This window comes from Echeneis naucrates, chromosome 12, assembly GCF_900963305.1.
Source record: "Echeneis naucrates chromosome 12, fEcheNa1.1, whole genome shotgun sequence".
In the NCBI taxonomy this organism is placed as follows: domain Eukaryota; kingdom Metazoa; phylum Chordata; class Actinopteri; order Carangiformes; family Echeneidae; genus Echeneis; species Echeneis naucrates.
In genome coordinates, this window is record NC_042522.1 from 8,726,967 (window position 1) to 8,741,594 (window position 14,628).

Here is a 14,628-nt window from a genome sequence, read left to right on the forward strand (position 1 = left end):
GTTGAACGTGGTGTAAAAAAACACCATATGGAGATGTTAACAAGGTTGAAAGCTTAATATCCATCAGAGGGCGTCTTTAGCAGTTAAAACTTAATTGGCCCCATCCAGCTTCTTCAGGGACCCTAGGTGACTTTGTATGTCTCTTCTCCCTGAACTCATTCTCTTCACAGTGGAGTTGTTTTCTTTAGGTGAGAAATCTCAATTTATCAGTCATCTTTCCATTTCTGTCAGTGAGACTATGACTGTTCGTTGAAATGTATAAAGAGGGTTTAATAAAGAGCAGCAGTTTCATCATTAATCCTCTGCTCTGCTTTTCTTAATAACTATTCTGAATCAAATGTTTGCTGTGAATATATTGTATATTTGTGAATCTCTCAAGAGGCTGACGAGGAGCTTTAAAGCTCCTCTAAAATGTGCACTATAATTACTGATGTGAAATTCAGAGTGATAGTTGTTCTTATGTACACAGCACAGTATATCAGACTGCAAATATTCAAGCAGCAACAGAAGGAGCAAACAGGAAATTAGGAGTTGTTACCTAGCTGCAATGTGTCCAGGTGAGGTGTCAATTAAAAAGAGTACCTGTCACCGTGTCATGGACTAATTAAAGCTGACTGGGCCAAGAGTGGATGCATTGTGTAATGTTCTTGCATGTCATTAGGCCTTTTGTTCCACTGCCTGTCTCAAGGAAGAGGACAAAGCCTCTGACTATAGCCCATCAAGTCTCAGGTGAAAGGGTGCAATTAAATGCAGAGAAATATAAGTTATTTGCTCATTGACTTATTGCACGTGATTTATTATTTTGGGTGTCATGTTTTGATGCTGTCATAATTTATATATTCACTGGAAGCCGACATTGTTTTTTTTTTTTTTGTTTGTTTTTTTTTTTACTATGGCTGTCATTCATCTTTAGCTTTACAAATAACTGCATGAACTGCCTTACTTTTAAAATTTCTAAATGCACAATACTGATGAGAAATTATCAGGGATTTAGTTGTAGCTTGGTGACCATATCATCATTTTGATTACATCTGCATAATTTTGTTGTTCTTCAACTTGCCATTTTGGGAAGTAGACAACCAAGATAGAGTACAGAGCAGGTCAGCTCCCCCTCCTCACTTATCTGCAGCCCCCATCCGGGCTGTTGAGAGGGCTGAGAGTGAACCTCATGTAAAATCAAAACTGTGGGACAAAAGCACCTGCTGTCTTGTTTGGACACTGGTGTGTTAGCTGCACGTAGAAACTTCACAAATCCAGCCTTCAGGTGGCAGAGAACTTGCTCCAGGCAGCGTGCCAGTGTTCCACATGAAAACACATATTCACAGGTGCACAGAAGATGGCCTTCCTTTCAGCACAGTCAGATAACCATACAAATATAATACATCACATTTTTTCCTTTTGCTCTTGCTTTTGCTGTGAGAAAAACATAATTTTGCCCCCTAGCTAATTTCCCTTAAGATCAAACTGATGAATATTTATGAAACGCATGAGATCTGTCATTCGTACATTGTAAAACAAGGCCTTTATAGAACACTTTCCTCCGGAGTGGCCACTTTACCTTCCTCCTGCTCATCACTGTTTTCTTCGCTCAAACTGCTGCAGTGATTATTGCATTCATAGAAGCCCCTTTGCATTCGTGTCTTGGAACAGATTCTTTAAAGAAGACCTTCATGTCACATTATATCTTGATAACTTGCTATATGATGGGTGTCCCTGGCACGCACCCCTGGATCCTCGCCATGCTGCACAGTCTGCCTGCTGTCTTCTAATTGATCAAGGCTTCCATTAATCTCAATCACTTTGTCGTCCTGGAGGAGCAGGAGCTAAGGGGAGCTGTCTCTCCGAGTGTGGATCAAGTTTTAATCTGCAACTTTTCTTCCCCCCCCCTGCCCCCCTGGGGACAGTTTAACCAGATATGGAGCCTCACTGCAGGGAGTTTTAGTCAAAACACCCAGTGAAGATTCACTCATCATCTCTGATAGCTCTCTTAAAACTTTGTGTTATAGAAATGCTGCTTTTAAGGTTAATATTCTGCCCTGTGCTCCACCTCTTGGCAAACATCACACTGAATTACATATTTAACATTTACAGATATTTCTAGAGCAAAATTATTCGTTTGAAGAGATGCTTTTATATTAAAAATGGAGACATAAATTTACATTTCATATTGTGAATTTTTTTTCTAAATTCTCTAAATCTCGTATTAATGTTGAAATAATTCTAATTACTAATAAGAATTTCTGTCAGTATAAATTTTAATCCTCTAATGGAGAAGCCAAATATGAACATGTCTCCTTTCTGAGTTTATGCATTTATTATTTTTCAATAAAGCTTATTTTATATATTAAGATGTGTCAAAATGTCGAAATCAGGGACACTGAATTTACATGTCCAACTCACTGAACACATAAAGTGTGATTCAGTGATCAGTTATTCTCACTGTCTTATAATGAAACATGCTCAGAACAGTGTTTTTCCACAAGAGGACCTTTTTTTAACGGGATTATGTTGAGAAATACACACACAGGTATTTCAATCAGCAGAGACCAATAAGAGGAACAAGAGTTAATGAGAATTTTGGAGTAAAATGGAAAAGACTTAGACCCCCGGCAGGAGGTGGATCATCCTGGAAAGGTTTAAGGTCCATCTAATTAGAGACAACTTCCTTCCGAGCCTAGATTCTGGTGATAAGGATGAGGGATGGCGCTTGTGGATAGTGCTCACATGCGATTGGTTTAAGGCAACTGTCAGATTGTGATTGGATAAAGATGAGAACAAGCTTAGAGATAGTGGGAAAAGATGCTTTTGACTAAGAAAGCAGAATGCACCAGGAGATGGACCAACATTTTGCTAAGCTTTATTTTTATCACTTATTTAAAAAAAGTATTGTATAGAAACTATGTAACATATAATTGTTTACATTGTGTACACAAGCAGTGGAAGGAGGAAGAGTCCATGTGATCATTCAGTTTCCACACAACCTTTCCTCATGGTGCTCTTATCTGCGTGACAGAACTAACAGAGGTTTCAGCGGCTCCCCTCGCCCCGTTTGAGATCCAGATTAAGAGACTGGAGTGCCAACTTCACCAGGGGGGTGGAGTGAGGGGGGGGTGTTCAGTGCTTTAGTATCCATTCCAATGACCTGGTTTGACGCAGCGAGTGGGTGAGAGGAATGAGTGCCACGTGCAGTAGTATCCTCCAGGCAAGATGACTTTGAACTCCTTCCCAGCTGAACACACAGATCTGTGTCAGGGTCCCATTGTAATATCTAATGAATGCAGCACTAATATCCCTCTCCTCGAAAATTAAGAGGTTTTTTTTTTTTTCCCCCCCTCTCCTTTTCTCATATGCTGATAAGAGGAACTGGGTACACGAGGACAATATAAGAGGAAGCAGTGATATAAAGCAGCAGATTTCATTAGTTGTATGTGAGAGACAATGCCCCTTCTCCCAATATTGCCCTGGGATCGCCATCCAGCATTATTTATTTATGTTATTCACATATATTACCAATAACAATATATTTATTTACATATTCATTTAACTGCCCTTTTATAGTGCCAAATGACTCTCAGCCTGACCTTTCAAATTGCATTATTAATCTTAAAATGAATATGCAGAGATTGCCTGAAGGCCTCTAAAACTAACCACTTCAGAAGTGATTGTGGAGTCAAGCAGCAATCTCCTTTTGCTTCTGTGTTTTTTACAACACATCAGTATTCCCCATGAAGGCAAATTTTTAGATTATTAACCATATTCACAATTTTGAATGGTCCACAAGCTCTCACCCTCACAGCAGAGAGGCAAAAAATCACTGCCTAAGCCAAACATTTCTCTTGACAAATATTAATGTTTTATGGTTTGGCACTCGGGCATTTGTAAGATGTATTCAGCTGCAGAAGAACTTTCTGGAGCTTTAATTTTACAGATTTTGCTTGTTCTAGCCAACAAGAGCTAAAGATTATTTCAGTCTGGATGTTGTCAGTGATGTTCATCAAATTCCATGATTAGGGTCAGGGTGTGACTCTGCTCACCTCAGTAATCCAGTTATCTTTCTGACTGTTCGAACAGATCCACTCTCCCGAAACCATGTTTTCTTTCATTTTAAGGAAAGATACATTACAGTAGTAGAAAGCCTTTAAAAGAATATTCTGTAATAATGAACAGTGAGGTGTGGTGACAGCCAGAGATGGCCATCAGAATCATGTGGGCAAATGTTTCCAGCTCTTTTGGTTGTTTATGTCACCAAAATAAGTTGTGTGAGTGTGCTTAGAATAACTTAAACTGAATTTTGTCCTTCACCAGGTTGTTGATCTATGGCCAGTACTGCAGTCACATGGAAAATGCCCAGAAGACACTGGATGAACTAATAGCAACACGTGAAGACATCAAGAATAAAGTCGAGGTAATTTCCTTCACCACAGATGTAGCCCAGATCTTTATTATTACACAACAGACAGCAAACACACACTGTGTTGCACCTGGGCCACATACTGGACAACACCTTTCCAAATATGATGCTAGGTAAAATTAAATTTTTAAGTTGTCTACACAGCCCCAATTAATCGTGCCACAGACCTGTTCAGATATGGTTGGTGGATATGATCCATTAATTTATTATTTATTGCAAAAGAAATAATATACAATGAATTAATCCTCTCTCTCTTTTTCCAATACTGAAAAGTTTTTTGTTGTTGTTTTTTTTTTTTTTAAAGAGAGAAATGTTTCCAACAGAAGCTGTCTAAAATAATGTAACCAGGTTGCGGAGAGATTATGCAAATTAACCAATCAAATATCAGAGAATCTGACTAATCTCTGTGTGAAAGTACAAGAAGCTGTTGAATAAATGATGTTGAAATTGAACAAATTCATTAATGGGGATAGAATATGCTGTTACCAAACATAAATACTGATAAAATTAGACAGTTAAATCATGCCATTTACAAACATATCAGTGAAGCTTTTAAATTCATGATACTACTGAAGATGAATTTGAATTAGAATTTTGAACAGCAGATTTTAGTTGGGCATCGCCTTGTGTTGTTTAATCCCACAAATGATTTAAAATTCATAAATGATATCTACTTCCTGCTGTCTTTCTGCACTGAAACCTTGTTTATGGAGTAGGATAAGCTTTCCTGTTTACTACACAGCAAGAGAAACTACAAAAAGAACCTCCCAATCCTAAAATTTACAGGAAATTACTAACAAAACACAATACAGATTTTATGAAATTGTACACATTAGTCGAAGGAATTTCCCATTCAGCAGCCACAGTGAAAGTCTCACAAGTGGTTTGCATGATCGGAGTTTTTGTGCCCTGGAAGAATAAACTTGGTTTGTTGCTGTTAATGGAAAAGCGAATGAATAGATGGAAGCAGCAGCAGCAGCAATGCAGCGACACACATTGAATTATTAAACCACGAGTGAATGCTTATGAGTAAGAATGCGGCATTATGTAATATGTAATAACAGCCTCGCTGTTTGTGCCATTGTTCGGCAGGAATGCACTATGAAAGTGCAGGAAGGGAAGTTCAAGCTGCAGGATCTCCTAGTGGTTCCCATGCAGAGGGTGCTCAAGTATCACCTACTACTGAAGGTAGGAAAAGTCTCATTGGGCCGTCATTTGTTTTCAGATCATCCATCTCCATGTGATTGAATAGACAGATGGATTTCAAAGATGGAAATGTCTTTTAGAAACAAAGCTGATGGAAATATGCTTCACATGCTTTTAAATTTCCAACACTGACCCCCCCCCCCACCTTTGAAAAGCAGTTTGTTGCTTGTTTCTTCATTGATGATGGTGTCTGTAGACAACTGGGACAGCAGTTTCTACAATAGCCCTAACTAACATAATCCACCTCAACATTCAAAGGCACAACCAAAAGCAGAATATTTAAAGCTCTGATTGTTGAGAATAATCATAGGTTCTTGTGCCCCACACTTTTTCTGATGTATCATAGGGGGGAAATTAGCAGACAGGGTTCAAAGCAGGATGCCACAAAAAACTTCTCCTGTCCTTCTGTGCTCTTGCAGTTTTGACGAATAGCAAAAGACAAGTGTTTAAAGTATCATATTTCATATAATCATATTTAAACACAGTTGAATGTCTAATGGATCAGTTTATTTTCAAGTGTGTCTTTAGACCTTAGTCAGTTTCGTACACAAACTCAGCTCAGTTTATTTTGGACCAGTGTCCTGATTTGCAACCCCTGTCGTTCAAGTTTTTTTGTTTGTTTTCTTTTTGGGAGGAAACCTAGCACATTAAATAATCATAATGGTCCCAAAAACTGAGCTTAAGCACCAAGATCAGGATCTTCTGTCTGCCAACGGAAGCCAATGTCCAATTAACCACCATCAGATTCTCATTCAAATGTTGTTAAATCCTGATTGTTCCGTGGAAATAAATTAAATCACCCTTTTCCAGTACAAATACAAATGCCCCTTTTTCTTTTATTGCAATTTGTGTATTTAAAAGAACCTTGTTTGAAATGGCAAAAATTCTCCCCACAATATAAAATTTACTTTGGTTTACAGGATGGTGCATTGATTGACCGCAAAATGCAGAGAATCATAATGGAAATGGACTCAAATGCAACTCAGTCAAGACATACATGAACCATGCGATTAAAAATGTCCCCAAAGTAACAAAGAGCATGTGCAACTATTTTTCTGTAGAGGTTTAATGACCAAACTGGTTTGAGTTTTAAGTTGTGCATTAGTTCTCATTTAGGAATATGTGTTTCCACACCCCTTAAATCCACTGATTGAAGATAATGGAGGTTTCCCCCAATTTCTTACAGTGGAAAACACATTAGAAAGCATATTAGATCAAAACATATTTCAATATTTCAACACTCATATCCTTCACCTCTTGAGGGGAAGCAAACTATTAATTACTGTTTTAAGACAGACCAGAAATATTCCTACAATATTTCTCTGCACATTCTGGCAATATGTCTGGCAAACACAGTTGGTTAGAAGCATTCTAAGGCTTTTTATCTGCAGGTTAATTTTAAAGATGTAATCACAACATTCAGATATGAGAGTTTTGAGCTCTGTGGATCAGGCCGCTCATTTTTTTGCTTGCTCAAACACAGACTCCTTCATTGTGAGACTCATATTTTGTTGAGACCCTTGTCACAGAGGTGAAAGTTCATGCCTGCTGTAATTTTAGCCAGTGTTTAACAACTGTCCTCAAAGTAGCGTTTTGTTTTGTTTTTTTCTTTCTTTATCTTCTTCTTCTTCTCGCCGTGAGCCAAGTGATGACAGTTGTTCCTCTGGTTCTGGCCAGTCATTTCATACTTTTCCAGACAGTTGACCTCGTCGCATGAAAATGTGTTTGTTGCTTTTCTAAGTCATCTACCAACAATTCCAACATTGACTGTGTGGCTTGTCTGAATACTTCTGGCTTTGTAACTTGTAACTGTCATGAATGTGGGGGACACAAACTTGCTGCTTGGCATTTAACTTTTTAACACAGTTTGCCTGTGTGTCTCCCTTTGCGCCACTTAACACTTAACATAAAAACACAGTTTTTATATGTTTTTTTCACTATTGTCATCAGCTATAACAGTTGCAGTAGAAGTAGTTTATATGGCAAACATTCATTGACCATTTGTCCATAAACAGAATCCCTCTGTGTGTTTCTTAAATGTAAATCACAAGCTCCTGGCTGTTGGTTGTAATCATCGTTGCTGTACTGATGTTCATATTAATAACATGCTAATGTATTTAAGCAAAGTCTGACCACTCGCATCTCAGCCCAAGATTCTCATCCACAGCCTTCCCCCTCCTCCCCTTTTCCCACCAGTTGTTCATATAGACAGAAAGCTGGCCACTGTAATATTGTTCATGATTAATTGACTCACCATTTCAATTATGGATGAGCATATGAGTTTATGATGTGGCGCCTAATGGACGGGGAGGCGGGTGTTTGCTCCAGGTGATTGTGGGTCCACACAGAGATGGCTGTGACTTGTTTGAGTCGAACTCCTGCTGCATTCTCACCAAGGCACTGAAGTCAAGTCAACTGTGCACTAATCAGTTTAAATGCACCCCATTTCACTGCTTCCCACAGCTTTGCAGAAAGGCACTGCTGTATCCTGTGGCCTTGGGGCATGTCAGATTGACAAGTCTAGTGTGTATGTGTGTGTGGCCAGTCATGCCCATGGTCCTGCCAATGGTGTGAATACTCATCTCTCCTCATGTTTTATGTTCTTTAGCTGTACTTTAAATAAAGGGAATTCAGCACGACCATCTCAAAAGTAATTTTCCTCAAGCAGGGCGTGAATATTTGATGGGTTTACAATGTTTTCATGATGCCGTATTCACATCGCAGCAGCCACTTGTGTTCAAGCAACACACTGTGGTTTGTGACAATGTGTTGTAAATACTAGAATGAGCAGGGGGTTTTAGATTTTCCAGTGTTGTTATTGTGTATTGTTCTGAAATCCCATCTGCCCATTATTTGCTGCTGGGGAAAAGGTCTAAAAATGGGAAAAATTAACTACATTTAATTACACATGCTTCATATTTGCTGTTGTTGTCTTGGAACTGAGTGATAATAGAGACCATCTTGAAAAAGCACATCCATCTTAAAATATTTACAAAATATTCAGTGTGTATTGTAATTTCACCTCTATAGGTGCTGAATTTGTGTTATGAAAATTGGTTCCCTCTTTTTGGTGACACGTCAGACCCAAGAGATGAGACATGGAGAAAACCTGTTATAGTTGGTCCACCTTACTGCAGTATTCTGGCCTTTTAACGTTTCCATGGGAGTACTAGAAAGTTGAGAGCTACTTTACAACATTTGATGGGACTTGTTTTGTTTTGTTCTTTTTGTTTAGTTGTTTTCCCCAAAAAGCCAAACACATATATCACAATGGATCAACAGTGTTTGATGAATTACTGCAATAAACCCTTGGAGGAAAGAGGAAGCAAACAGTCACAGATCAAAATGATGTAACACTCCTGTTATTGACTGGGTACACGAGGACAATATGATTTGCAGAGGAGACTGCATTTTCCATTATCTTGTTACCATACGGAACAGTCAGACCTGGATGGTAGTTAACATTCTCTTGTGCTTCGTCTTTTATTTTGATGTATGTTGCTGTTGACCGTGCCTAACTCAGCGCCGGATCACTGTCACATTCATAATCCTAGTAAAGACCATCAATAAATCTTTCACTATAAGTCCCTCTTATTACCATAGGATTCAAGATTTCAGGGGTAGACCTCTTCCTTAATAATCATAATAATCTCCCGCCACAGGAACTTTTAAGTCACTCAACTGACCGGCCAGAGAGGCAACAACTCAAGGAAGCACTGGAGGCTATGCAGGTCTGTGTGTGTGTGTGTGTGTGTGTGTGTATGAATATATATGAAATAATGCAGCGGTTTAAGCTGTGTAACTTGTTTCATGCAGCATCTGTTGCTCAAAGTACAGCAAATGCACCATGATGTGACACCTGTCACAAAGATTTTCTGCATTAACACTGGATGAGTGTTTGTGTTGCACTCTCAGGACCTGGCCATGTACATCAATGAAGTCAAGAGGGACAACGAGACACTGAAGAAAATCAGTGAATTTCAAAGTTCTATAGAAAATCTTGTAAGTACAGTGAACTACTGGGGGCCGTCACTTCAGGAAGTGACTAAGTCTGCCATTTGGTCATCTTTTCCTGCAGATTGAGGCTAGCTATTTTACTCTGCTCATGGGTCTGTTTTTTTTTTTTTTGTTTGTTGTGTTTTGTTTCTCTTCCGCTCGGAAAATGCTATTGGGTGCTGGCTGTATTTTCTTATTTCATGGCCAGATGTTGGAGTAGCAACCAGTTGCTTTCATGTTGTTGTAAAGTGGTTAAAATTATTATTTATGAATTCTCTTATTGCCATTTTAAGTAGAATAAAATAAATAATCCCCACTGACATCGGGGGGAGAAAAGAACCATTCACACATATGGACAAATTCAGTTACCAGTTAACATAAACGTGCACGTCCTTGGACTGTAGGAGGGATCCTGAGTGCCCATAAGAAGCCCACAATGGCAAACACGACAGTGCCAACCACTGCATTACCATATCCACACCTTTTATCACATCTTTTATTTTGTTACTTGCCATCCTTTATAAGCCGCAATTCTCCAGCCTCTGTTGTGCTTTAAATGACCAGATTTGACATCCTTTTGTGTCTGAAAACTAAAGCAACAGCATAAATGTTACCACCAGGCTCTGACATCAGGTTTTTGGAGCCATTAGTCACTGGGCATCACAGAGCAGTCACCCTTTTTATAGAATATCCACGTTATTCTTTCCCATCTGCCAAGGATGCTTGCATCATCCAGCTTCCACCTGTCATCATTCTTTGCTCTAAAATCATCCCTATAAATCATTCAGTCTTGCAGAGCGCAATCAAGACCTGCAGATATTCACTCACTATCATATTTTTTTCTGCTTTCACACTCTTCTCCCCTTGTCTTCTATCACTTTTTTTGTTTTTCTTCTGCCACTGTTACTTTGGACTTACTTTCCAGCATTTACAACCTCAGAATGTGGATGGGGAAATATTACTGAATAGGAATTGATAGTTTTTGTATTGGAAAATTCATTTCCTATTTGGATTTGTCTGAAATACAAATGTAATTAAAAAATTTTGTATGGCTTCTAATTCAATTTAGATTTGAAAACATGCAGTGGATTGACATTCAGTGTGTCTTTGTGACCTAAGCAGCAGGTGAAATTGGAGGAATACGGGAGGCCAAAGATAGATGGAGAGCTGAAGGTGTGCTCCATCGTCAACCGAACAAAACAGGACCGGTGAGTCCGAACTCTTTAGAAAAGGAAGAAGAAAAAAGGAAAAAAAACAACTAGTGACATATTTCACCACCAAACTATCAAACAATGTGTGTATGTCCTCAGGTATATATTCCTCTTTGATAAAGTGGTCATTGTCTGCAAGAGGAAAGGCTATAGCTATGAGCTCAAAGAGATTATTGAACTGCAGTCATATAAAATGTCCGACGATCCCATGAACAACAGAGACATGAAAAAGGTAAGAAAATGGTCCATATTGCTTGGAAAGACAGAGAAGAACAATCTATGATGCAGTGAGATCTGTTAAATGCAGCTTGGCTAATCCAGATGATTTGGAAAAAATAAATCCTGCTTAATCATTGCAAACACCACCCTTGAGCTGAAGGAGCTTGTTGATGGTAATTTCAGATACTTATGAGTAATGCATTGAAGGGTCAGATATGCATTGTGCTCGCCCATGCTTGAAAGATCATGTAAATGCAATGAAGGTCATTTAGGATTCATGAAATCGTACCACAGTGCATTTGTGTCTAACATGGCTTTTTTTTTTATTATTATTATTATTATTAGGGGTTTGAAACTGCATGTGTCTCTCCATGTTTGCATGTGTAACTGGGTCTTTCTCTGGTGTCTTTCTTTTTGCATGCTTACCAGTCAAGTGGAAAAATGGTAAGCTGAAGCGACCCTTTATTTTAACTGATCTTCCCATTGTGGTCTATTTTTAGCTGCAGAGTTTTTATATAACGCCATGATTGCACGTGCACCCACTGGCTCTTTGACCGACCGACTCTCCAGCTTTTGGTCAAATGCATCGCTAAAGCATGTTGGGGCATCTTTAAATTTGTGGATTAAATGTGACCACATGCTCACACACACATGAACATTTTACCTATATTTTCTTAGTAATTAAATATTAGTTTTATATTCCTGGCTTTACAAGATTCTTTGTCTACCTTTGTCTGACATTGTCATCCACATATCTTTCTCCGCCATTTGTCCTTCACTCACTTTATCTCCACAGTGGTCTTATGGTTTCTACCTGATCCACCTCCAAGGGAAGCAAGGCTTTCAGTTCTTTTGTAAAACTGAGGAGACAAAGAGGAAGTGGATGGAGCAGTTTGAAATGGCCATGTGAGTACAATTACATGGTATTTGAAACAAATACTGTCATGGCTGTATCCAACTTCCCTGAAAATTCAACTAAAATAACTGCAGCTGAATGCCAGTGAAACGCCAGAAGAACATGTAACACAATTAAATGTTTTGTCAGATCAATAGAATGATACTTTTGTTATCCTTTGGTCCAGGTCCAACATCAAGCCAGAGAGAGCCACAGCCAATCAGCATAACTTCCAGATGCACACATTTGATAAGAATACCAACTGTCGAGCCTGCAAGATGCTCTTGAGGTAACGACCCTGAGAGAGCTCATTTACATCCTAAAATGAAGAACTTCTGACTAATTCATGTGTGTATCAGACCTATGCAACCAATAAGAACAACAGTAGTCTGTCATAATTGTGTATGTTTTTTTTTTTTTAATGTTAGTTGAATCTGCACAGTTTTACTGGGAGTCAGTGCTTAAAGACACATTATTTAACTTTGGTACAAAGGTTCTGTCTATCCATGTTCAACACAGTGGTGGAAGAAGCAGCAGAAGCAGTTTATGATGAAAAAATGTGATACTAAACATTAAAATATTGATTTTATGTGAATGATACACAAATAGCAATGTGTTGGCAGATAAATCAAATTATATTGCCAAAAAAGAGGGAAAAAAAGAATAATGACAATAGCACAATTATAATTAATTGCAATAATATCATCATGAATGCATCATGGATCACAAAAAAGCTAACTTGGCCCATCATCAGTGTTACAGCCGTCTTCATATTTCAGTATTTCAGTAAGTGGCACCGAGGTCGATGGATGATATTTTTAAACATTCCCCTTCCCACAACCACACACTGTGTCCCTGAACAGACCTCCTCCCATGTGGGAGTGCTACCCGACTGGAGCAGGGATAACTCGTGTCACTGAATCACCACTTTCACCTCTATTACAGTCAGCCGGCAAAACTCCACACTGTGTATTGACCCACAAATTTCATGGCTTGGCTGACCTAAATTCACTGAGCCAGCAGAGGCTGGGATCGGCGTTCTCACTTCCTGCTAGATGCTAATTACTGCTGCAGCTAAAGTGGATCCCATTGTGATTTATGGAACTGACTATTCAACAAGGCAGAGTGCAATGCTTGCACTGTTATAGGATCTGTAACAAATACAGCCCTGGAGTACGTGCTCTTAAATGGGGCGGGTTGATTTTGTGATTTTAAAGGATCACAGAATGGAAATGATGAGCTTATGTAACTACAATTACTGAATTATCCTAAGTAGCACTAGGTCCCCTTGTGGGCTGTACTTACAAGAAGTTAATTTGTGTCTGAGACGCTTCCTGTTTGCATTACTGGTGTGTGTGTCCTCCCCAAGGGGCATCTTCTACCAGGGCTACTACTGCTCTCGCTGTGGAACAGGAGCACACAAAGAGTGTCTGGAAGTCATCACCATCTGTAAAATCAGTAGGTGTCTTCTTGTAGTATATCAGGTTTATTAATCAATGTTGTCTGAAATACATCATTGATATGCACATTAATATGCTGTGTAATTCATTGCATACATACACAATGAAGTAATCAATTCCTTTCATTGAGAGCTTCAATCTTTTTCTTCCCACAAATATTAACAGCAGGAAAAGGGGTCAATGGCTTCTGAAGGTTCCCTCTATGTTAAGCGCCAACGACCATAACCATATTTTACCAAAAAAAAACAGCCTTTTCAATAGGTTGTCAATCCAACTTGTCCCAAACCAGTTTATTTTATAATTCTTTAAAAGAAAACAATTTCTACTATTACAGGAAGGCAAGTAAGAAGTAAATTGATCCACGTATTCACAAGAAACAACTTCTGTGCCCGTTTTTTTTTGTTTTTTTTGTTTGTTTTTTTTTTATAGCATAGATATGACTTTTTATCTTCTCAGGAGCCCTCAGATTCATCTTGCTGCCCAGGAAGGGGTCTCTTTGCCTGTGTTGAAAACTACTTAACTTAGATTTAGTTTAAAAAAAAAAAAAAAAATCTGAACTTTCACACTCTGGAACAAGATAAATACAGCTAAGTTTGTTTTAATGGAAGGTCTAACCAGCTCTTATTGTTTATTATGAATCCTTCCTAATGGTGTGTGTTGCGTTTGTCTTTCATTTCAGATCCACATGACCTGGTGAGTAACACTATCGTCATCATTATTGTCATCTTCTAAATTGCTATTTCCCTCAGATTTTTTCTTTTTAATTAAAGGAAGTAATGTCATGTTGTTGGTAACTGCATTGATTATTTTGTATTTGTTCAAATTTTTATAGGAACCTGGAATGTCATCAGGTAAGAACACTTCCTGTCATCCAACATTGTCTGGGAAGACTCAGTTAAAGTGGATATTTTTTCAGCTGCCATGTGACCACTTTGTTAGAGTTTGCTGTTGCTCAGCACGGCTCTCTACTGCCATCTCGTGGAAAAAGATGCTACATATGAGCCATACCTGACCAAACAAAGAGAGTGGAAATGCAAATATATATATATATATATATATATATATATGTTCATTAAGTGTAACATTTGACACAATGGGGAAATCAGACTGAAGTCCTTCCTTCAAATAATCCATCTGGAGAGAACAAAACATGGTGTGAGGTTACAGCTGTTTTTGGTTCCTTTCTGGCATTTTTGCTCTGTAATGTGGACAGAGTGAGAGATATTATCT

At 38.5% G+C, this 14,628-nt stretch overlaps 1 protein-coding gene across 1 annotated transcript in view; it reads left to right on the top strand.

Annotated features, from left to right (window-relative positions):
* Positions 1-14,628, top strand: part of vav2 (vav 2 guanine nucleotide exchange factor) — a 177,070-nt gene that overhangs the window by 153,449 nt on the left and 8,993 nt on the right. The window contains exons 9-20 of the mRNA XM_029515090.1: positions 4,306-4,405; positions 5,504-5,599; positions 9,280-9,348; positions 9,533-9,619; positions 10,733-10,821; positions 10,924-11,056; positions 11,473-11,487; positions 11,840-11,949; positions 12,126-12,227; positions 13,308-13,396; positions 14,078-14,091; positions 14,231-14,249. Coding sequence (XP_029370950.1) covers positions 4,306-4,405; positions 5,504-5,599; positions 9,280-9,348; positions 9,533-9,619; positions 10,733-10,821; positions 10,924-11,056; positions 11,473-11,487; positions 11,840-11,949; positions 12,126-12,227; positions 13,308-13,396; positions 14,078-14,091; positions 14,231-14,249 — 923 coding nt within the window. The remainder of the gene's footprint in view (positions 1-4,305; positions 4,406-5,503; positions 5,600-9,279; positions 9,349-9,532; positions 9,620-10,732; positions 10,822-10,923; positions 11,057-11,472; positions 11,488-11,839; positions 11,950-12,125; positions 12,228-13,307; positions 13,397-14,077; positions 14,092-14,230; positions 14,250-14,628) is intronic.